This window comes from Phlebotomus argentipes, unplaced genomic scaffold, assembly GCF_947086385.1.
Source record: "Phlebotomus argentipes unplaced genomic scaffold, Phlebotomus argentipes genome assembly contig_15, whole genome shotgun sequence".
In the NCBI taxonomy this organism is placed as follows: domain Eukaryota; kingdom Metazoa; phylum Arthropoda; class Insecta; order Diptera; family Psychodidae; genus Phlebotomus; species Phlebotomus argentipes.
In genome coordinates, this window is record NW_026776181.1 from 2,713,915 (window position 1) to 2,737,574 (window position 23,660).

General features: G+C 42.9%; 4 protein-coding genes across 4 annotated transcripts; 3 read left to right on the top strand and 1 right to left on the bottom strand.

Moving 5' to 3' along the window:
- Positions 1-8,367: 8,367 nt before the first annotated feature.
- LOC132261435 (neuroguidin) lies at positions 8,368-13,785 on the bottom strand. Its single transcript, XM_059760249.1, has 4 exons — positions 13,634-13,785; positions 11,818-12,046; positions 11,178-11,753; positions 8,368-11,111 (listed from the first exon to the last, which is right to left on the bottom strand). The coding sequence occupies exons 1-4, from the start codon at positions 13,640-13,642 to the stop codon at positions 10,984-10,986; spliced, it is 942 nt and encodes a 313-aa protein (XP_059616232.1). The 5' UTR covers positions 13,643-13,785; the 3' UTR covers positions 8,368-10,983.
- A 117-nt stretch (positions 13,786-13,902) lies between these two features.
- On the top strand, positions 13,903-16,994 carry LOC132262749 (septin-interacting protein 1). The gene is made up of 3 exons (XM_059762154.1): positions 13,903-14,078; positions 14,133-15,854; positions 16,186-16,994. The coding sequence occupies exons 1-3, from the start codon at positions 13,973-13,975 to the stop codon at positions 16,761-16,763; spliced, it is 2,406 nt and encodes an 801-aa protein (XP_059618137.1). The 5' UTR covers positions 13,903-13,972; the 3' UTR covers positions 16,764-16,994.
- Positions 16,995-17,192: 198 nt separating this feature from the next.
- Positions 17,193-18,211, top strand: LOC132262750 (15-hydroxyprostaglandin dehydrogenase [NAD(+)]-like). The gene is made up of 2 exons (XM_059762155.1): positions 17,193-17,968; positions 18,035-18,211. The coding sequence occupies exons 1-2, from the start codon at positions 17,295-17,297 to the stop codon at positions 18,150-18,152; spliced, it is 792 nt and encodes a 263-aa protein (XP_059618138.1). The 5' UTR covers positions 17,193-17,294; the 3' UTR covers positions 18,153-18,211.
- A 131-nt stretch (positions 18,212-18,342) lies between these two features.
- On the top strand, positions 18,343-19,113 carry LOC132263528 (alcohol dehydrogenase 1-like). The gene has a single exon (XM_059763322.1). It carries the CDS (start codon positions 18,343-18,345, stop codon positions 19,111-19,113), a length of 771 nt encoding a protein of 256 aa, XP_059619305.1.
- Positions 19,114-23,660: the final 4,547 nt, after the last annotated feature.

Sequence of the window (23,660 nt, forward strand, 5' to 3'; positions counted from 1 at the left end):
GGGGCGTATATGGTTGCTTCAGGGATATCAGGCACATGGGAGAGGCCATAAAAGTACGTGAAAAAGGAGGCGGATGGGCTGAAAGGGATAATTTTCTTTTGGGGAGGGTTCCACAATGATTGAGCTCGGGCCTGATTATCGCAAACGACACTGGGGTATTGTGCCAAACACTTTGGGAGTCACACAATAAATGTCCCTGCACGCCTCTTCAATCGGTGCCCCATTAAGATTAAATTGCACCCCCATTTCATACACAAAACACACTCATAGTTATTAATATTTATCTCCACTCTTGCCTAGCTCCACTTCTTTGCTATTTTATTGTCACTCAGGATTTAGAAGCCTTATCTCAGCCTCTCTAAAATCATATCATGAGTAATTTTGCCACTTAATTACCGTTTGTGATAAAATTGCCAACGGTTGAATTTGAAATTGCACTTTAAATTCCCTAATTTATTTATAATCTCCTTATGTGAATAAACTTTTCCTGGATTTTCTAAGGGAAAAAAAGAAAGAATTACTTTCATTTTGCTATCAGCATTTTCGTCTCAAAGTCTAATATGAAGGTGAAATCTCAAAGGAAACATGCTAGAGCGTAGTTTCGCTGCAATTTATTTGCATATATACAAATAGGAAAGTCAGGCTTTCGTGGGAGAGATTTTGCTTTGATGATATGCATTCCAATTCATATGATTAATGCTACAAGCTTTCTCTATACCTTAAGAAGAATTCACCTTTCCGGTTTCCCTCGGATTTCCAGCATTCAATTCACAAATGGACACTGGCATAATGATGTGAAATGGCATTCAACTTGTCTGGCAGATGATTTATCTTGTTCCGCGCGATGGAAGAAAAAGCCCCAGAAGGCAGCGAATGCCCGCAATTTCTACTCGTGTCCCAATTTTGACTTTTATCCCGAAACGAACTTGATCTTTTCATCGGCTTCACTGCTTTTTGCTCCTCCATTGGTCCCGGAGGTAGACGCATGTGGATGTATTTTATTTGAAAAGTTGCACGGAGGAGAGATAAAAGAAAAATGCTCTGGTGAGCTTGTTATAACCCAAAACCCAATATAACTATGTGCAGACAATTTATGAAACTCTAATGGTACTTGTTTCCGCTTTTGAGAAAACTTTTCACTCACATCGCCCAAAAGTGTTTCAACAAGAGAAACCTGAAACTATTTTCGGTGTCTTATTGTCTCCTCTCGACCAAATTCCATCCACTCTGTCATTCCATTTCAGTCCTGCGGCATTCTCAAAGACACCGAACTGAATATTGTGAAGTTGACGGACTTTAATTACCAAGACAACGAAGGGAATTTTGGTCATTCATTCAATTTACAAATAATTGTCGAATGCCATACATGTGCTGCCCAAAGTGATGTGCATCGTTTCATGTTTCAAACAGAAAATTTTATAATAAAAATACCAAACACTGCGAAATTTTCGATAACAAATCAGCTCATTTATGTTCATAATTTATCCTTAAAGCAAGTTTTAAAATTATGCCACACTCCGTCGATGAATGAGAGAAGAATGGGAAGTTCGAAGAGCATGATGAATAATCTTTTATCTCGGAGGTTTATTCAATTTTCTTCTTTATGTCCCCCACTTTATGGTTTTCGTACATAATCCTCAATTAATTTCTCCCATATTAGTGGCGATACAGCCACAAAGACACGCTTTCTGGAGTTCACTCCAACACTGTCTTGTGCCATTGTTTTTGTTTCACCGCAGCAAAAGCACCGAGGGGAATTTGCCGGGATGAAGCTGGAAGTTAGGGGAGGCACAAAAAGACAGTGCAGAAGGCGATGAGGGTTGGAGGAAGGGTGTGCTTTCGAACAAATAAAACGTTGTCATGACATTTATAAATCACATTAACTACATTCCATTGCAATTTAGAGCAGACGTTTTTCTCCCTCGCTCAAGAATTCACCCTCGGGTGTAAAATAGTTAAAAGTACTGGGTGGGTGTGGGTCGAGGAGAGGCTCTTCAGTGAATGCAGAGAAGCCTCGTGGACGCTCGAGCAATGTTTCAGCGATCCATAATCCAGGGCAACACCTCCAAGACTGCACAACCTCTCCAGCGACTCTGCGACCCGGGCAATGGCAAATGAACGGTTGGGAATGTATTAAATGTGAAGACAACTAAAAAGTGGAATTATAAATTAGACAGAGATCCGAGAGCGAGGTCCTGTTTTTCGGCGAGGGCCCGTTGCTGCCGGGGGTGGCGGGAAAAGGGGGCGGGCTTGGTGCGCGGGTGATATTTGAGAGTCTAAAAAGTCAGTTATTTGAACTTTGAAATTAGTTTTTGCCTCACGGCGACTTTCTTGTACTCTATATACCCCAAACGATGATGATGATGGTGGAGAATGTGGCACAAACTCCATTCCGCCCACGTCAATTTTCACAAAACAATTCCCATACCTTTTCCTCCGCTCATAACTCTCTCACACTCCCCGCAATACACACCGAAACATTTAGCAACCGACAAAGTTTTTCCCGTAATTAGGCATCGACGTCGAAACTTTTTCAATAAAAACGTAAATAATTATTTTTAAGATAAGATGCTGGCTAGCCTTCCAAATTACTACGCTATACTTTCATGCACTTTCGCAACTCCTTTTTACACTTTCTCTCTGTAAACATTCGCCCCATATAAAGAAAAGTCTCATTACCTCGTCTTTGTTGTTCTAATTAGTGCTGTTAATCTTATTTTGCTGATTTTCGCCATTCGACAGTGAGTTGCGATATTAAATAAACACAAAAACACACAATAAAGAGAGAGAGAGAGAGACTTTTCCAATTACCTCGACGATTGTATTGTTGAAATGAGCTTTAATCTTCCTGACTACAAAGCTCTCTAAAGTCCCAAATATATTCCATCGAAAGCACAAGCTCTGGCTGAAAATCCTTTTTGAAAGTTGAAAAATTCCCTCCCTGAGATCACGTACTTGGCAAAATTTTATGCATAACAGCAATGTGACGAAGAAAACTATACTTTGAGTGTCATATTGAAATATTTCCACCCCGAGAGAGCGAGAGAGGGAATTTTCGATGGGATTTTTGGGTGAAGTGTGAGTGTGTGTGTGTGTGGCAAAAATCCATTTCCGTATCCCTCGGCAAAGAGGCAGTGCAAAAGTCATTCTGTTCGCAAAACTTTACGCATAAATCAGCAACAGAAGCCAGAAAAGGGTCGTATCTCCTTGCAAAATACTCCACGAATTACTTTTGGGAGCTTTTTCGGGCAGCATAATCACAACTGAGCGACATCATTCATGGGCACGGAATTGTGTGATGAAATTTGCAATTTTCAATCTTTTGCACTTTTGCCATTGCGAGATTTATTTAATTTCACCATTTATACGCCTCTTCGGGCGCAAACTTTCCGCCGAACACTTTCTGGCACGCGATTGAGAAAATCACACAGTGATTTGTTGAACTATTGAATTGGGAGACTTTGTGTGGAGGATGAATAACAATGTTCTCAGTGTGATTATTGAATTTTCCCCAGAGACATACAAGTTTTTTGGACAAACACTTTTTCCATTTTCTTAATTAGACAGAGAGCAAATAAAAACGGATGCATTGAGTTGAAAAGCGATGCAAAAACTGACAATTTCTCTCACAATTTTAGAGATTTCAACAATGGTAAAGTAAATTGCGACTAAAGCATATGGAAGTTTTAATTTCCATTAAACTTATTAAATTCTCAGGACCGTTCCAATCCATTCTGGGAAGTTGAAGAGTCACTCCTAGGCGGAATGTTAACCATTTACAGAACTTCCCTATTCTTGGAATGACGCCATTTGGATTTCGATTTTGCGGACCCGCAGGAGCGGGTGGATGTGGTATTTGGCACAGATCTGTCCTCCGTAACTCACCAACTTCCTCGTGAGTGCACTTTCCCACCCACTTCTTTTTTCTCAACCTTCCAGCGCCGCCCAGAAAACGACACAGGAAGTTTGGGAGTTTGAAGAGATGAAAAATTTCATTGTGAACTCGCACAATTCAACTGAAAGTTTGTTGGGACGAATAGATGGGAAATTTTTGAATTACAGCCTTGTTATGTTAGCTCTAAGAAATTGAGCTATTCTTTCCCAGGCTCAGAGAAGTTTTGAGCAAAAATGCAGTTGCATAAGAAACCAACAAACCAACATTCCAGAGACTGTGAATTTGAGACATTTTGCGATTAAAAAATACTCCGTACTGATGCATAAAGTCTCTATCTTAGGCTCTTTCCCTATCTTTGATTTGAATGCTAATAAATCTTCTCGTTACGACTTCATATCTCCTTTTCCTGGCAAAATAAGAATGCTCCATTATTCTCCCTTCAAAGCAGAAAGCTCAACTTTTGCTATATGCAAAAAGAAATGAATTTTGCCTTCTACGATTTCACATGTGCGGAGAAAAGTTATATTCACAATTTTCCTCGGAGACATCATGCAAAGAATGAGGGAGAGAATGATAAAAATACGTCCCAGTTTCGACTTCTTCTGGCTGCTCGTTTGCCACCCCCGCATGACAGTTCGAAGAGCTCAAATAAACGCTTGTGTGTAACCTCATTTTGCACACACGAGATCTCAGCGAAAAGTTTCCATTTTCGCAAATATTTTCTCACATATTTTCACAATTTTTCCTCCTCACGCTCTTCCCTCTTCGTCTTGTATTTATAGAACTTGTAGAATCTATTTCACTTGCGAGCATAAGGGTAATTCATCTCAAATACTGACGGCGAAGTTTTCACAAAGAGAAGAATGTTGTTTTTTAAAACTTGTAAATATGTTTAGAGCTTTTCACGTGGAGGAAAAAAATTGCATCGTCAAATGCATAGAAGAATTCGTTATTAGTTTGCTAGTTAATTAAGAGTTACTCACGCTCTCTTAAGTCGATGAAATGTCAGGAGAAAAGGAAGTTTGTGCGGAGCTGCATGCGGCCCAGCCCGACTCATTGACGTCCTTCAGCGTGAGCTTATCTGGGAGAGCGTCAGGAAGAATGAATAATTGTGCAGATATGAGACTTATGAGCGGAAAAGTCTCTCGGTGAGACGTGAAAATACTCAGTGGTGCTTTAATAATTCCATGATAAATAGTATGGAGTTCTTTCAGGCCATCACACCTCCTTCACCGCTGGCACTTGAGTGGCAAAGTAAACTCAAAGTTGGAGCGGGTTTAGCGGCAAAAACATCCTTAGCATTATCCCTGGGGACGATATTCTAAAATTGATGATTCAACACTGTGCAGATTCCAGAGTGTGGCACACCTCGAGAGAGAGAAACTTTTCCCATCGTCGTCGCACCTTAATTCGTCTCAAGAGTCCCTCCGCCCACGCCTTTGGCTGCAAAGAAATGCTGGCGGAGCCCGAAAAAGCGAAGATCCGAGAGTCCCTTTTATTTCAGAATTAAATTTATGACTCCAAATGGCCAAGTCGTCATTGTTCAACTTTTTCACTCGCCGGCGTAATGCTAGTTTCTAAAAATCCTATTTTTCACCGCCACTCTTAATGTCCCACCCACTCTCGCGCCCACCCTCAGCCTTTCATGGTAATAAAATGAAATCTTTTGATTTCACGTTGCGCTCCTGCTCGGCTTCTTCTTTGTGCGCCACAGCAGAATTGCACTTTTCCCCCCCAGCCCGCAAATGCCGGTGGTGAAGGAAACGCCATGGAGTCATTGAAGTATTACAAATTGCGTATTGAATTCAGCTGTGAAACACAATTTGGAATCATACCTTCTGCAAATTTTCAGCGCGAAGCTTCTCGAAAGCTCTGGCAGCAATAAAAGACAATATCTCATGTCAGATGCGAATTCGTATTGATCCACAAGAAATCCCGCGTGAAAAAATGGAAGATTATCCCTCCTTGTAAATCACGTTATATACGGAGAAAAAAAGGAGACCTTTTCCCTGTTCCCACCTCGAACTCTTCCTGCTCAGATGGTCCTCGTAAATTCCTGCAATTTTGATATACAATATGCCATAAATGTCGTCCACGAGAATTCATAAATTGCACCACATTAATATTAATTTCTTTATTCTGCCACATCGAATTGATTGGATTTTTTCTCCTCTCCTCCCATCGCCCAGTTCCGGGATTGTGGTGGAAACTTTCATAAATTGCTTGAATAATTACGGCGATGAATGGGATGACGGCGGAGGAAAGCTCGGCGAGGGAGAGAGAGGAAAAAATGCTACCAAGAGATTTTGCGATTGTGCTCGATATCAAAAGACGAAGAAATCGGAAATATTTTATTGGTAGTTTCCGTCTTGATGATTTTCCACCCACACCACGCCAGTCTCTCGCCCCTTTCATAACAAACATTTACTGCATGGATCCCGATCAGAGTTGACGCTCTCGCAGATGAGAGATTGGAGCGAGGAATAAGCGTGAAAAAGTGACGAAAAGTTGTGTTTATGGAGTAATTCAGAGTTCTTGAATTCGTTCAAGATATTTCATACTTGATTTCTACTCGCAAGTCGATGAGAGATTGAAGAATTGAGGAATAAACTGAGAGTGAATTTTAATCAATTCACATGATCTAGCCCAAGTTGTGAGCAACTCTGTTGGAGCGACTAGGAAATTCTGCGTGAAGCGTTCATAAGAAAGGAAATCAAGGAGTGGGATGCGGTATAAAAATCTTGTCAAATGACTGTTCATATATCATCTCAGTGCGGAAAAGTGGAGGAAATGGCGGGTGGAAAGTGCGGGGGCGAGTTTCTTTTGCCGCCGAGAGGAAGACAAAATATAGGAGCGGCGAGATGTGGAGTTCGGCAGAATGTGGCGAATGAGACGTATTGAGATAAATAGGGAAGTGATTAGATGTATTTTGACAAAGCCCGCAGAAGCGCCACTGGGAATGGGAAGTGATATTACTTGGCGCCAACTCTGCGCTGGCGGAATTCTCTCTCTCTCTGCCATGTGAAAGTCTCGTGAGACACGTGAAGAAAAGCCATTTGGGGCGGCAGTTTTAACTTCTCTTTTTATCACTTTCCCGGGGCGGAGAGACGCGCGCGGGAAATATTACAGGAAATGACATAACGAATTTTCATTTGAACATGCCGGAAACGAAGAAAGTTTCAGGCACTTTTCACCCAAGGAGCGTCACAATGGGGAGAAATTAAATTGCATATGTACAATCGGGAATTATAATTGCACTCTCTCGCGAGTAATTTCGAGAAAAGTAAATGACAATAACAAAACTTTCGCGCTGACATTCGAGTAATTTTGAGACTTCTATAAACATCAGAAAACTCTCGTGCAAAAGTGAAAGGACTTCTTTTCCCACACTTTTCGCCAACTTTTTCTTCATATCGCGCGCGCCCCTAATAAATTGAACTCACATAATTTTTCTGTGGAATTCCCCGCCATTCAATAAGCATTTTTATGACGGTATTTCAGCGTTGCAAACTTTGTCTTCGCTGGCGCCGAAGGAGTGAATAAAAATGAAAAGACATCTTGGGTTATTATTGAATATGTGTTGTATTAAATTTCTTCTTCTCCTCCCGAAGGAGAACTTTCAAATTATATAATTGAAGGATCTCTAAAGTAGAGCGAAAGGAGAATAAAGTACATAAAATATCTTCCACTCAAAAGTCAATCAATTTGCCTGTTTTACGAGTCAATTTCCCGACTTTATCAGATTAATGAAATATATCGAATATATATCGCAAAATTGACTGACTTTTCTTTACTGTATTTTTTTTCTTCTTTTTAGAATTTTGACTCCACATCATTTTTTTTATTTGTTTCTTCTCCAAAAGACTCAATAGAACGCAATTAAACGCTTCTCTTGCGCTGCAATGCAATTGGGATTATCATTTAAGTATTATATCGCACAATTTTCACGTACAGCTTCAAGAGAAGGTCTTACAAAAATTACACAAACATTACAATTAAGAGTTTTACACGTCTAAAATTCTTGCCAAACTTTTTGGAGTTCAAAAATACATCACTTAATCAAAAGACACACAACGCAAAGTTGATATTATCGATACGATTACAAAAGACTATTGACGAAATTATAAGTATTTCTCAATATACCTAAGATATAAGTTTAATTTACTTATTAATACTTGGTTTTCTTTCTCCTCCTCCATTCTTTTTTTTTCTTAATATTTCAAGCTCGAGATATAATTCATGATTTACTTTTCATTTTTCACTCATACTTTTTTGTCTCATTTTTATATTTGTCAAATTTTGAATTTTTCTTTCATCAAATTTTTAATTTTGCCAAAAAACTTGTGCTCGAATTTTGCTCCAAAGATACCCCAAAAGATTTTCATTCTCAAAGTGTTTTGTTTTTCTTTCCTTCATCTCATGATTTGCATGATATTTTTTTCATCCATTTTTTTGCTATTGTATTTTTCATCTTTCTTTTTTTTTTGGTGTTGTTCTGAAAAAGTCTGAAACAATAACCCTTAAAATTAATAATAGTTATTTCATTTAGCATTTTTCATCTCATTTAATAATAATATCACCACATTATTTTCTCTTGTAAATATTGTTTTAAATATATGATCAAAAACAATACAATTGCCTATTTATTTCTTTAAAAGTTCTTCTTTTATCCTTTAGCTTTTCAATAACTAATAATTAGTTTAATTTGTTTTCCATTCTTCCATTTTTTCCTTTATATTTAATAGTAACTGTTTCTATTTCATTTGTGTTGGTTGATGAGTTTCCTTTTCCTCCTCTGGCTTTACTTATCTTTTTGTGGGTTTCTTTTCTTTTTTTTTATCCTTTATTTTCAATGTATTCACTTTCCCTTCTTCACTTTTCTTTATTACAATTAATTCATGTAAAACTTGAAGGCAATATTTAAGGTGTAAATATGCACTTTTTAGCGTCTTTAATTCTTCTCTCGTTTTACACTCCAAAGCGCCATAGTTTTTTTTCTTTTATTTTAAAGAAAATCAAATCAAAAATACAACCTAAACAATCGTGTTAACAGAAGTGCAAAAAAACAGAAAAATGGGTTTACAAGAAAACATTTTAGTCTTGATTTTAGTTAATACGCAAAAATAACACAAATGCAGTTAAACAAAATGTGCGCAAACTGAGATAAATTTCCGAAGACATTTTCTATGGCACTGTCAGTAAAAAAAAGAAATCTACAAGAATCCTATTCATAATCAATAAAGTCAGTGTGTATCACCAGGAATCATAGTTGCAAGTATTATTCATAGTACCGTTTTTTTCTTCAATTTCATTCAACAAATTAGAATTTATCATATTAGAAAGCTTATTAATAAATTCTCAGTGACTGTAAAATTGTCGAAATTCTCTCGCGAGATGTTAAATGTAATTTCCATGCGAGAGTTTTCATAGTTCTTGAGCAAAATTCTGAGTATATATTTTCTTCCTCAATTTCCCTCCCCGAATTCATTTAATATAATTTGTTCCTTTGCCAATGAAATCAGAGATCATAAAAAAGTGTTCAAGTCTTCTTTTTATCATCAATCTTCTGAAGCAATTCGATTATTATTTTTCAAACATATTTTTTTTATCATTAGTTTATTTAATCATTTTTTTCTCCAAGATTTTTCCGACTAAACAATCTTGGTTGTTTGATTTATTTATTGATTGGAGCAAAATTAGTTTATATTCATCAAATGTGTGATTTTAAAAATATCCTTTTTTTTGGCATACAAACTAATGCTTTTCTTTCTTCTTCTCATTTAATTGCGTAAGAATAAATATTACTAGTAAATTGAATATCAATATAACTTGGACATCTCTGTTGATTACTAAGTGTTTAGATTCTTATTTAATAATTCTTCTTTCTTTCTCTCTCTCTCTCTCTTTCTCTCTCCTTTCCAAATCTACAGACACACAATCATTGGAATATTTTATGGTAATTTTATCATCTTTTTTTTCTTCAATTTCTTAGCCAAAATTCCTTAAAGTCCTTAAATTTTCAAAATATCTCGTAAATTTCCGACATTTTTTTTTACACAATTTTACACATCTCGATTTTTGAATCCGAAAAAATCTTTCCAAAAGAGCTTCTTTTTTTGTAATTGAATGCGAACGAATGTGTGCGAAAAGATGGAGTTTTGAGCATTCTCTAGCGAGTTTCAATTCTTGGGTAAAGTGAAATGATAAACAAGTTTTTCACTATTCTCAAATGCGGTTCTCTTTCAACTATTGGACGTTATATTAACTGTATAGGAAAAGTTTATGAAGTTGTCCTCCTTTGCGCTGGAATAAGATTGGCGTGCCATTTATTTGCTATTTCTTGTTTATGAATATCTCCATAGTCTTCATCATCTTCTTTTATAACAAATTCATAAAATGTAACATTGATTTATATACAAAATCTTATCTGAGCGTCATTCTTTGTTGTAGTTTACTTTGGGCGGGAGTAGGAAATCAATGTTTTTGCATATTTTATTGTTTTTCTCATTATGTTTTCTCTCTTTTTTTTATTGTATGAAGGCAACTGTGAGTCTATTTACTTAATTATCCATTCTTTTTGACTGTTTCTTTTTCTTCTATATCGTTTTTTTGTGCTTGTTTCTTTCTCTATCGCGCCACTTTTCAATCTTATTCTCGTTTGATAAATCAGAGGACAACCAACACATATTTTAAAGGCTCACGCATTGTCTGCTATTTTTATACACTATCTCAATAACTTCTTCTCCCCCCTCGTCATAATCTTCCACTTAAGTATGGTTGTGAAGGCGATTTAAACCACATTCAATTCTACACGTTAAAACAAAAGCAATCCTTTTGATAACAAATGCGAAACACAACAGAGAAATCTAACAAAATGCAAAAGAAAACCAATGTCTTAAAGAAAATATCTTAACAAAACTTTAATCCTAAATTAAAAATAAAGAAAAATTATCCATAAGGCAAAACATAAACATAATCTCAACACTTCTTCTTATACTAAAAAAAAGAAAACACCATAAAAAGGAAATGTGTGTTGGTTTGGTTATAGAAAATCATGGAAGCAATTCTCAAAGTTCGGAAGCCTCTCTTTACTTAATCTTCCTCTTTTTGCCACCTTTCTTCTTCGGTGCGCCTCTTCGCTTGCGCTTCCCGGACTTCTTGGACGATCCAGCGCCGTCAGCATCGCCAAATCTGGTCAATTCATCACCCAAAGTGCCTGAAAACAGAAACAGACTTCAGCCAAGAGTCCCAACAAGAAAGAGAGCAAAGAAGCCAACTCTACCGAGCGTCGTGAGTCTCCTCTGGCGATGCTTCTCCGCCTTGGTCACCGGCAAACGCGTGAGATATGTTTCCTCGAACTCCTCCTTCTCCTTCTGCGCCCGCGAGAACATCTGCTGCGCCTTCGACGTGCCCGAAATCTCCACCGGCGTGTCCAGATACTCCTCCTTCAGGTCCTCAATGATGGACATGCCAATGGAGCGCTTCTTGGCGCGCTCCAGCTGCTTCCTGCTGCGCTCAGCCTTGCTCTCGTCCTCCTCATAGTACATTGGCATGTGCTTCGGCGGCACATACAAGCCCGCACTCGAGCCGGCCTTCGTTGGGCGCTTTCGATTCGACTCCTCCTCCGCCTCGTCGTCGCTGTCCTCCGACTCGTGCGTCTGGGCGCTCTCCTCGGGCAGCGGCGTCGCCGCCAGGCCCAGATTCGCCCTCAGCGTGCCCGACGCCGGCGTGTTCTGCGCCGTCTTCACCAGCTTGTCTATCTGATACCGCAGCTTGTGGTCAATCGGACGGATCTTCTCCAGCACCGTCCGTATCTCGATAAGGCGGTCAATTGAGGGATCATTCTCGATTGTTTGTCCTGCAAGAGCAAATCAGGTCAACCACTGCAATCCCCACACAAAAGCACCGCCAACAGAGCATACCTGAACACTTGCGGAGAACCACGTAAGTGAGATTGATCAAGTATGTGAGCAGCATGTGGTACTTTATCTCGAGGAAGCTCAGCCCGTACTCCGTCGACATCTCGCCGCTCTTCACCTTCTGCAGCATGTTCTCGACCAGGTCAGACACTTGCTTCACGTGATTGTTCATCTCGCCCAGCAGCTGCATGGCCTGCGGCAGATCCTGGCCCACATCGCAGTCGTCCAGCGCCTGCGAACAACGAGAAGAATTGGTAAAGCTCTGCACGCGCAAGAAAAAAAAACACCGCTGAAACCGTTCAAACATACAGAATGTAATCTGATTGAGGCTTTCTTGCCTCGCAAAACATTTCTTATCTCAACAAGAAGCTTGAGACTTTACTCAACATTTAAAGCTTTGGTAAGGTTAAAGATGCTTAACAAAACGATTTAATTAGCAAATCTTTTGGACCAAAACTTTTCCTGATAAAACTAATGTTCTGTAAAATGTTGAACGTTTGAGAAGAAATAATGACAAATTTTGCTTTCAATTCCAATGGGAATTATAAAAAGCGCTTTCTCTGCTTGTTGCAGAGCAAATCTCACTTGAATAACTCTCTTTCATGCTTCTACGAACGTAAAAGTCGCCTAAGAAGATCAAGGACAAGAATAATGGATTTCCTTAGCAGACGATTGACTCTTTCCGTCAATTGGAGTGCATTTATTTAATTGAATTCTTCAAAATTAAATGCTCCAAACCCGATCTGAAGCTTCCCGTCGTCTAAGGGTTAAATGCCACCCTGTTTGCTATTTAAATTTTAAATACCAAATCCATTCTTTTCGTCCCCGCGTCGAGAATTATTGCTCTCGGCCAATTCGGCTAATCACAATCGCCCCCAAGTGTCAATAGAAATGAGGCCCGGGAAAAAGGCCATCGACGGGGCGCTCCGGCGTGAGTCTGGGGAATATTCCGCGATCTGTCTCGCCCTGCCAATTGGTCGCGTCCCGAAAAGCGAGGGCAAAAATAAAGCGCCACAAACAAAAACGGGTTGGCGAAAAAAGCGACGGAGAGAGAAAGAGAGGACAATCGAACGCGACTCATGATTGAAATCCGTGCGCGAACCCCAGGAAATTATTCATCTGCATTCGATGCTGGGCGGCCGTGGGGGTGGTGGCCAATCGCCTCCCGGCCAGCGCCGAAAAAAAGCACCTGCGTGGCGCGTCCTGCATCAAAAAAGCGGGGTGGCGGAGAGCTGCCAAACCCCCGCTGGAATCGCGCGCGCGGCCGTCAATCCCAAAAATAGCGAGAGCTCGGCGATTCCCGGACGCTCTGCGGGGGGCGGCGGGCGCCGGACGCCGCGCGGGGTGGAGAATCAACAGAGGAAAAAAAGGCACACACGAGAAAAATGTTGCAACGAGCAAAACCGTCACTAAAATCAATAACCATTTTTTCATCATTGACTTCTCTTCCTCTGGCCTTTTTTCCCCGGCCACTCACTCTCTCTCTCTCTCTCAGTCTCTCCCTGTCGCTCTCACTGCCCACCCCAGCCAGCCGGGGAGTTTTTCCACCGAAATTCGCCGCTGCTCTCTGATTCCTTGCGCCCATCCCAGCCGCACTCTGGGCGTCCGGGAGCACCAAAACCACCGCATTCCGCCCTCCGCGCGCCCCAGCTGCCGCCCACAGCGTCCGCTGCCTCCCCAGGAAGACACCTCACCACGGGAGAGCCAGGAAATGCACCCATTTCACTTCTTTTCCGCAATTTTTCACCCGCCAAGCCGCCACTGGAGCGCCTCGCGGACACATCAAATCGCACTCATTTCACGCCCGTCCGGACATTACCTGCACCATGGTGGCCCCCGTGACTGTGTCCACTCAGAGGGAAGAGACGCCCATGCAGAGCGGGAAAGAGTCGCCGTGGAAAGTGGGAAAAACACGTGCACTTTGCAATTAAAAAACTTTCTCACTCGCTCTTCTTCTTCTTCACTTTTCCGACTGTCAAGCGGCCGCACTGGCGCCGCTCCGTGAGTGGAACCCGAAACACTTCGTCTCAGCAGATGGCGCTGAAGACGTGGAAGATCTTCTGCTCAGCTGTGCTGTGCCTCAGTTGACGCCTGGACAGTAAACAAATTTTTTGAACGACGATTTTCTGGGCTGTTTTCTTGGAGTTTCCCGGTGAAAATGAGTGATAACGAGTACGAGAAGTTTGAGATCACCGACTATGACTTGAACAATGAGTTCAATCCAAACAGAAGGCGGAGGTTGACAAAGAACCAGCAGATTTATGGTAAGTTGAAGAAGTCAAACGTTTTGCGGTGTTCTCAATTGTCCTCCTTTCCAGGCATGTGGGCTGATGATAGTGACAATGAGGGAGCTGAGGATTTTTCGCGGAAGGGCAGAGCCAAGGATTACTCTGCCCCAGTCAACTTTGTCGCCGGCGGCGTTCAACAGTCTGGCAAGAAGGAGAAGAAGGAGGCAAAGTCTGAGGAAGAGGACGATGAAGATGATGCCAGACCTAGTTTTTCCTCCCGAAAGTACGATGGCACATCAAGCGAGTCGGACGGTGAGGCGCCTTCCATCCAGGCCACTGCAGGCTTCCGACGCACTGGGCAGAGCCAACTTTCCGGGAGTGTTGGAAAGTGGGAGCAGCACACGAAAGGCATCGGCGCCAAGCTGCTGCTGCAGATGGGCTACCAGCCGGGGAAGGGCTTGGGCAAGAGCCTCCAGGGCATCTCAACTCCCGTACAGGCGCACGTGCGCAAGGGCAGAGGCGCGATTGGCGCTTACGGACCGGAAAAGGCTGCCACACTGGCCGACCAGAAGCCAGTGAAGAAAATCGACGAGGATGAGAAAGAGGAGCGCGATTTTAAGGAGAAGCTAAGCCAGTGGCGCCGCGACGAGACGGCGAAGACGACGAAGCTGAAGTATGTGTACAAGAGCGCTCAGGATGTGATTGAGAAGGGCAAAAAGGGGCCCTTTATCGACAGATTGTCCAGTAAGTTGGGCAATGTCACGGTCATCGACATGACTGGTCCGGAGAAGAGAGTCCTCAGTGGATATCACGCCCTGGCGCAGACTAAGGCAGCCGACGAGACACTGTACGATCCGAAGTCGACGAAGAAAACAGAGAACTTCACTCTACCCGAACTCATGCACAATCTCAGCCTGATTGTGGATCTCTGCGAACAGGACATCATCCGGATTGACAAGAGCCAGCGTGCGGCCAACGAGAGGGAGAAGACGCTGCAGCACGACCAGGAGAACATGCGCAAGATTGTCGATCTGGAGGAGAATCACATCGACACGCTGGCGAGAGTCGTGGATCTCGTGGAGAGACTCGTCGATCCGGACGAGGAGTTGAGCCTGAATGAGGCTGAGCGCTGTTTCCTCACCCTGCAAATGGACTTTCCCGGCGAGTATCGTGAGTTTGGGCTGTGTGACTTGGCGTCCGGCGTCATAGCGCCACTCGTAGCGAATCACCTGAAAGCCTGGAAGCCTTTGGAGGAGCCCACGCGACACACAGATCTCATCAAGCGGTGGAAGGGCATTCTAGAGGTGCACTCGAGTGAAACGCGGAACGTGTTCAATCCCTACTCGGCGTTGGTGTGGTCAGGAGTGGTTCCTTCCATCCGCCAAGCGGCTGGTCAGTGGGATCCAAGACTCCATCAGCCGATGGTCGCTCTGCTGGACGCGTGGGCGCCGCTCTTCCCTTCCTGGGTCCTGGACAGCGTCCTCGAGCAGATTGTGATGCCTCGTCTGCAGTCTGGTGTCGAAGCCTGGGATCCGCTGACGGACACTCTGCCCATCCACGCCTGGATTCATCCCTGGACAGGTCTCTTGGGCGCCAAAATGGAGGAGTCTGTCTACGCGACAATCAGAGAGAAACTCGCCAGCGCTCTGATTTCCTGGACGCCACATGATCGATCGGCGCGAGCGATGCTGCTGCCATGGAAAGGCGTCTTCCCGGATGGCGACATGCAAGCTTTTCTGCTGAAGAGCATCCTGCCGAAGCTGCAAACGGTGCTGGCGGACTACATAGTGAATCCTCTGCAACAAGATTTGGGTGAGTTTATTTTTTCTTGGTAACATTCTTCTTGGATCTCGGTTGAAGTCTCTTGGTTTTGGGAGTTATAAAAGAAACCTTGTATTTGATGGTATATTCCCGGACAATGTAGCCTCCTTTTCCATCCTCCTCGATGGTCTTGTTCTTCTCCTTGCGTCTGGTGACGCGAATTTTCTTGTATTCGGTCTCTTCCTCCGAAGTTTCAGCGGAATTTTTCTTTGCTTTCATTTTCAATGTTCAATTTAGTGATTTTGTCTCAGCAAATTTTCTGATCTCACTGCGATTTGACTTACGACATGTTGCTAATCCGCATTTTTTCCTGTTCTTGCAGAACCCTGGAATCAGGTGTGGGAGTGGCACGAGCTGCTGAGTGCTGTGGCGATGGCGCAGCTGCTGGACAAATACTTCTTCCCCAAGTGGATGCAGACGCTCGTGATCTGGCTGAATCAGTCGCCGAATCTGGACCAAGTGACGCGCTGGTACAGCGGCTGGAAGAACATGCTGTCGGACAGTGTGCTGCAGCAGACGGTGATCAAGGAGCACTTCCGACGCGCGCTGGAGATTATGCACCGCGCCACGGCCACGCCAATCCCCATGATGGGCATCGAAACGGCCATGCCGACGATAGATCTTTTGGGGCCGCCCGTCGTGCCGCCGTCGCTGCTTGATTTGCAGCTGCAGCCGCCGGTGGCGATGGAGTTCAAGGAGCTGGTGCTGCAGAAGTGCTCGGAGCGCGGCATCATCTTCGCGCCGATGCCGGGCAGGCGCGAGATGGGCAAGCAGGTGTACAGGATCGGCAAGATGTTCTGCTACATCGACAGATCTGTGATTATGATGAGCGACGGCAACCTGAACAATTGGACGCCCTTGTCACTGAATGCGATTCTGGAGAAGGCAGTTCTCGGGTAAATCGTCAACTTCCACTCGCACTTCGTCGCATACGAGCAATTAAAGCGGCGTCAGAAGTGATCAGCGTCAAGAGAGATCCACGAGGTCGAGAGCTATGATGGACAAGAGTAGTGTTTCACTGATTGGATTCTACTTTGTAAATAATTAGCTGTTTAATGAGCAGTAATGATGTGTTTTGTATGAATATTAAAATACAGTTTAAGGATTATATTCTGACTTGTCTCTTTCCCTTGGGCCAGTATTTACTATCAATACTATTATTATCACAGCTTCACGTCTAAACAAACTAGAGATCTTCGTGGTTTCTTAAGTTATTGCAAATCAATCATTTATTTCATTTCATTTCCAATAGAAATCAAGGTCTTATCGTTAATTATTATAATCAAGACTTATTTATACTATAAAAAGTCGCAATCTTTCCGCACTGTTTGTTAAGATCGCTGAAGGTAAAATTATCTTTTAATAAGAGTTTTTTCTTGCGCTGCAACTCAGTTGCGGTTGAACAGTTGATCGGAAACGAAGCTCAGCAAAATGTGCGTGGAAATGTCTCTTGTGAATAAGAGTGCTTTAATTACTGGCGCCACTGGTGGAATTGGTCATGCTATTTGCAGGGAGTTTCTCAAGCATGGCGTGAAGAATTTAGCGATTGTCGATCTTCATCCTCAGGAGCCGAAGATTGTGGGTGATTTGAGGAGAGAATTTGAGGACGTTTCCGTGAGATACTACCAAGTTGACGTGGCGTCGCATGACGAGATTGAGAAGTGCTACGAAGAGTTCACCAAAGTCATCCCGAGTCTGGACATTGTCGTGAACTGTGCCGGAATCTTTAACGAGAGTCAGTATCACGCGGTGGTGAATGTGAACCTCAACGGTGTCATTGGATCCACTCGTCTGGCGATCGATCACATGAATGTCAGCACGGGCAGAGGAAAAGGTGGATGTGTCATTAACATCGCCTCAATTGCTGGCTTAACAACACTGAGCTGCACTCCAACTTACTCCGCGACCAAGCAAGGCGTGATTGCCTATACGCGAGCAGTGGCTTTCAAGCGTGAGAAGCTCGGCATCAAGTTCTTGACCATTTGTCCAGGAGCAACACAATCGCAAATGTACGATCAATCTGCAAAGCCCGAATTCTTCTTCATGAGCAGTGCAGAGGAAGTCCAAGGATTTCTGGACAGATTCCCAAAGCAACAAGCGCAGAAGTTTGTCATAAAAACTCTTGTCTTTTCCTTCTTCAAAACTAACTCTTCTTCGTTTTGTGCTTTCAGTCCTTGTGAAATTGGAAAAGCCGCTGTGAAAATCATAAAAGAGGCTGCGAATGGAAGCGTTTGGATTGTGGACCGAGGCGAACTCTCTGAAGCTCATGTCGCAGACCCGATATTTTGAATACATACATATATCATAAAAAGCTCACAAATCTCCATGTAAATAAAATCTTGAATAAACAACTTTTTCTAATCTAATCTCTCTCCTGCTTTCTTGTTTTGACCGCACTTCTCTGGCATTTGTAATCAAATTCAAGTCTGCGTTGTCGATTGTATTGCTAAAAACCCTCTTCAAGAGTGATTTCTACGAGATGAGTTTTGTGCACAAAGTGGCTTTAGTTACTGGAGCAGCTGGAGCAATTGGCAGAGCAATTTGTGAGGAGCTCCTGAAGAGTGGCGTAAAACGCTTGGCAGCTGTGGATTTGCACTCTGATAAGCCACAGATTGTGACTGATTGGACGAACAAATACAGAGAAACCACCATCAAATACTTCCCCGTGGACGTGACGTCGCTCGAAGACCTCAAGCAATGCTATGAAACATTCACAGAAAGCTCCGAAAGCTTAGACATCGTGGTGAACAGCGCGGGAATTTTCAATGAGAACGACTACCGGAAAGTTGTGGATGTGAATCTGAGTGGAATCATTGGATCAAGTCTCCTGGCCATTGAACACATGAGACTTGATAATGGCAGAGGTAAAGGTGGAATTGTTCTGAATGTCGCTTCAGTGGCTGGCTTGTCGCCCTTCAGTTCGGTCCCAATCTACAGCACGACAAAGCACGGAGTCATCGCCTTCACGCGTTCAGTGGCACACAGACGAGAGAATCTGGGCGTGAAATTGCTAACTCTCTGCCCTGGCACAACGGAATCCCGGCTTCTGGACAGAGTCTCTATGCCAGAATACAGTTTCAAACTTTACCAAGAGCCGGAAATTGGCGGGAAAACTGAATATCCTCCCCAGAATCCGTCGGTCGTGGGAAAAGCAGCGGTGAAAGTGATGCAAGAGGGCAAGAATGGAAGTGTGTGGATCATAAACAGTGGCAAAATGTACGAGAAAATCTTACCACAAGTTAAATTTTAATCTTTTTACACTGTTCGTTACATCTTGTATGAAAAATTTTAGGTGAAAAGAAGGGGTTTTCAAGGTACAAAAAATCTCTCTGGTTAAATCTTCCCTACGAGCTCTCTTGGCTTCCCTGGGAAGTACTTGTGTCTGTTGATTCCGTCATTAGATCCTCTTCGGAGAAGAAAGTCACTGTCAATATGTCCTGATCGGTGTTGGCTTCAGTCTTCTCCTCGGATGCACTGGAAGCGGAGGATGAGGAGGAGTTGTCTGAATCCACAGAGTAATCTCCATATCCATAGGCAAATCCATAGCCGAAGTAGATCTTTGGTTCACTGTCAGCCGGCAAGGGTGGCAGAGTGTAGTCTTCAACGACTTCAGGAGGCGCTTCCGCAGGAGCAGTCTGACCAGTGACCGGATAAGGCGCCAGAGGAGTCGGAGTGCTCGCAGTGTAGGTGACATTGGCAGTACCCGGCAATCCCACAGCTTGCTGAATAGCCGTACTCTCAGCCGCATCCTTTCCACGCTCCCGATGATCGTAGATGTGCACTTCCCTCGGGCCTTGACCGTATCCGCCGCCATAACCGCCGTAACCGCCGCCCCATCCGCCTCCACTGAGACTCCTTACCGTTCCATAGAGCGCCACACCCGTCAGTATGTTAGACAGACTGAAGAGTGAAGACTTGGGCTTCTGATAGCCTCCGTACAGTCCACCTCCCATCATCGGAGCCGCGCCCATCCCTCCGAAGCCCGCAGCGGCTCCTGGATAGTATCCATGTCCGCCCATTCCTCCCATTCCTCCCATCGCATAGGGATTTCCCATCTGTCCGCCATATCCTCCGTATCCAGACGACATGTAAGGATTGTGGCCGTGAGATGGACCGAAGTTCGTTGCGCCCAAGCCGTAGAACTTGGACGAATCCGCGGCATGGGACATTTGCGGCGCGTGTTGCTGCTGATAAGGCGAGTAGCTCTGATGCGGATACCCCTGGCCGTGACCGAGGGAGGAGTACGATGGTGGGTGAGCATTTCGCGGGGAATAAGCTGGTGGCGCTCCTCCGACTTCTCGTGTCGAGAACACATGAAAGAATTGAGAAGAAAGTCGTGTGAGAAAAAGCCCAAATCATCGAATTTGATGCACCAAAAGTGCTTTTCCTAGGAACATTTTCAAGTTATTATGTATGAAAATCACGCGCTTTTTCCATTCATACTTTCATGAAGTGAATGATGAGGAAATATCCAATTCGCAATGACTTGGAAGATTGGGAATTTTCCTAAATCACTTTTTGTGCAAGTTCAAATTAAGAACAATCAACAAATTGTTACTTTTCCGTTTAACATTGTGTAAAGCCGCAAAGTTTTACTAAGAGAATGGAACAGCTTTGACCGCTTTGACCAAATATTTTAAATTCGTCTAACATTAAATGAAGAGAATCGATGTTAATTATAAAATCACTTAATTCCAACTCCACAATTTTGCCAAATTTGGGGCATATTTTAGCTGTACATTTCTTATTATTTTTAAAACTCAGGTCTTCAAAACTGAAAGATCTGATTTCTTTAAGAGGAATTGATCGAAATGTTTCAGATCCATTCATTAGCGATTAATTCTATCGGACATGTTAGAGGAAAACGCAAACATTTTACTGTAAATAATAACCACATCGTTTGTTAATGAAACTGACTAGACACTTTCACGGTCTCCAAGCTAATTACATATGTGTAAATGCACTTTGACGCATAATGAATTGCACATTATAAGGTTGCGCTGCTTTTATGAATCTCCGAATACTGAACATTATTTTAGCCATTTTAGCACATTTCAGTCCGGATTCTTAATCATCACTGATTCAGACACATCACTTTAATCCTCGATTGAAAGCACTCACTGCCTGGATAGTAGTGACTGGCTCCCGGATAGGGAGGCGGAGGTCCGGCGGGCGCGCCTGGATTCTGCCTGGCATTGCTGCCCACATTCCATCCAATGGGCTGCTGATTCGCAGCCGGAGCCGCGGGTTTAGGCGCCGGCGGTTTTGGTGCTGCAGCGAGGTTTGACGCACTCTTGGGCGCCTCCGCAGGCTTCGGCGGGGCCGCAGGCTTGGGGGCAGGCTGAGGCGCGTAGTGATGCTGCTGGTTAGATCTCCCGGAGTGCGATCTGCCACTGGAGGACTTTGCTCGTCTGCCGATGCCCGAGCGCTTGGCTGCGGCGCCGTGGAGCGCCGCCAGCAGGCAGCTCGCCATAAGCAGGACCTTCAGGTCAACCCAGATCTTCATGACATACGCGAGGATGAGTGCGAGAGAGTGTCTGTTCGTGATCGCGTAGCAAGAGAGACTGAGGATTTGAGAGCGCAAAAAGAAACTATTGTGATGCTCAAGTGAATTTACTTTGTTAAGCTCATAAGTTCAGCGACATCCGGTCATTTAGTGATTGGCATGTTCAGGGTTTAGGAGCATTTTTTCCCCGCAATAAGCACCACATGCGATGCACAGAATGGCAAGATTTTTATCAAAATGCATCTGATGAAAACCTGACAAATGAAATTGTCTCTGCAATTGACGGTGAAATCTTGTGAAAAGGGTGTAAATCATTGTGAAATTAATCACTTGATAAGTCTGTTTGAATCTGTTTTCATCCTCTGTGAGCTAAAAACACGATAAATCTCGCCATACATTTCTCAACTCAATTGTAATATGATTGTGAGCAATTTTCCAATTGAGCAAAAGAAGTTATTACGAATGTTTCACTCGGCAAACAAAGAATTCACCTTCAGTTGGTGAGAAACCACACATTATACAATGATTAGAACATGATTTTATAACCGAAAATTTATTGTGTGGCTTCAAAAGTGCCCCCAAAAGTAAATCCTATCGCGTGCTAGAAACCTCTTCCCGAAGAATTTTAAGTCTCGCGCTTTAGCTTCGTCACAATTTCACAATATGCGCTCGTGCAGGAATCAAAATGCGGCAAAGCTGCGTCATACTCATGCTTTATATTTAATTTGAAAGAACATCATGAATCAGGTGAATGAAACGCTCAAGTGTGACGCCTCTTTTGATCAGAGAAGATGGGCTGGCAAAGCCAGATAGAAGCTTTGATAAGATCGCGATTTCGCGCTTATCATTTGCAGGGATTTTTCAAAAGATCCAAACAAGTTTATAAATACCATCGCCCATTGGGTACCTTAATCCAGTCTTGTGGCAGTTCTCATTAAATTCGTTCAGAGCGAGGTATTTTCTTTAGCGAACTGGTGATTGGTTAATTGGCTGAGAAGAAAATGAAGATATTGTGGATTTTTGCCGTCCTCCTGGGCATTTTCGCGATCGCGAGAGCGTTGCCAGTGTCTTCAGAGGAGCACTTGGAGGACATCCCAGGAGAGCTGGAGACTCCCGAAGAGACTCCACCAGTTGAGGAAGGTCCAGTCGAAATCAGCGGAACGGATCATTGGGGTTCAAAAAATCAAGTAAGTTTGAAGAATCTCTCATTAATAGGGAAATTTTCCGGTGAATTTCGCCAGAAAACTGCCAAATAACACCGCACAAGTGATGGCTTATGCTATCTAAATCCTCCGCAAGGATTAACACGCTCTGTCGGTGCTTTATCGCGCAAAGAATGGAGGATTATGGCCATTTCACTAGACCAAATGTGCTGCGAAATTCATTTGCGTGTTGTTCTTGCAGGTCAACGTTATTGAAGCACCGCTTGTTTGTCCGGAGGGACAACTCATAGACCACACCGGCGTCTGCAGAGACATGTGGTAGACCAGCAGATAGCGACGGTCGCCATTCGTCGAGGAATGATAAAATTATATGGTTAATCTGCACTTTCTCACCTGTTTTAATCACAAGAATACCGTTGTACCTTGATACTTGAGACTCCAGCAAGTAATATTTATCCGAAATATTACCTACATATGTACATATATTTGTAGAGAAGTTCTTTCAATAAAGGGTTATTGATTACTGGGAGAAGAGATTTCTCAATTCCATTGAGTGACTTTCGAAAAGCTTATCAAAGTTTCTCAATTAAGTGTACTTATAATTCTTATTAATCAATCGAGAGTAATTGAGAGATTAATAATTATAATTAAATATTATTACATAAGGTTTTCAATGCAAATTAACAGGCTTTAGTAGCGCCTGTTCTTCTTATCTCGTAAATTCTTGATTGAATCTCTTTTCATATGTACTTTGTTCAGCTTTCATATTCATATCTCACATTGATAGTAATAATCGCAATTCAGGGCAATCCTACAGTAGTCAGATAGATGTTTTACAACACTTTTACTCACATGCATTCTAAAACTACTTCAGAAATGATAACACGCGTAATTGTAAGGAATTTCTGCTTCCTCATCCAGTAATTTAGTGCCCTATTAAGATAGTGAATCGCACAGTTGGATATCATAGATACAGAGTATCAAACCAACCATTCATGCCAAGAGAGTGATAAGAAGAGATAAGATACTCAAGAATCGCCTGCATCTAGGTTAAATTTCTTCTTGACTAGAAAAAGTAAGATTTTTGCGCTTCAAGATTCAACATTATACAGATAAAAGTTCAATAAA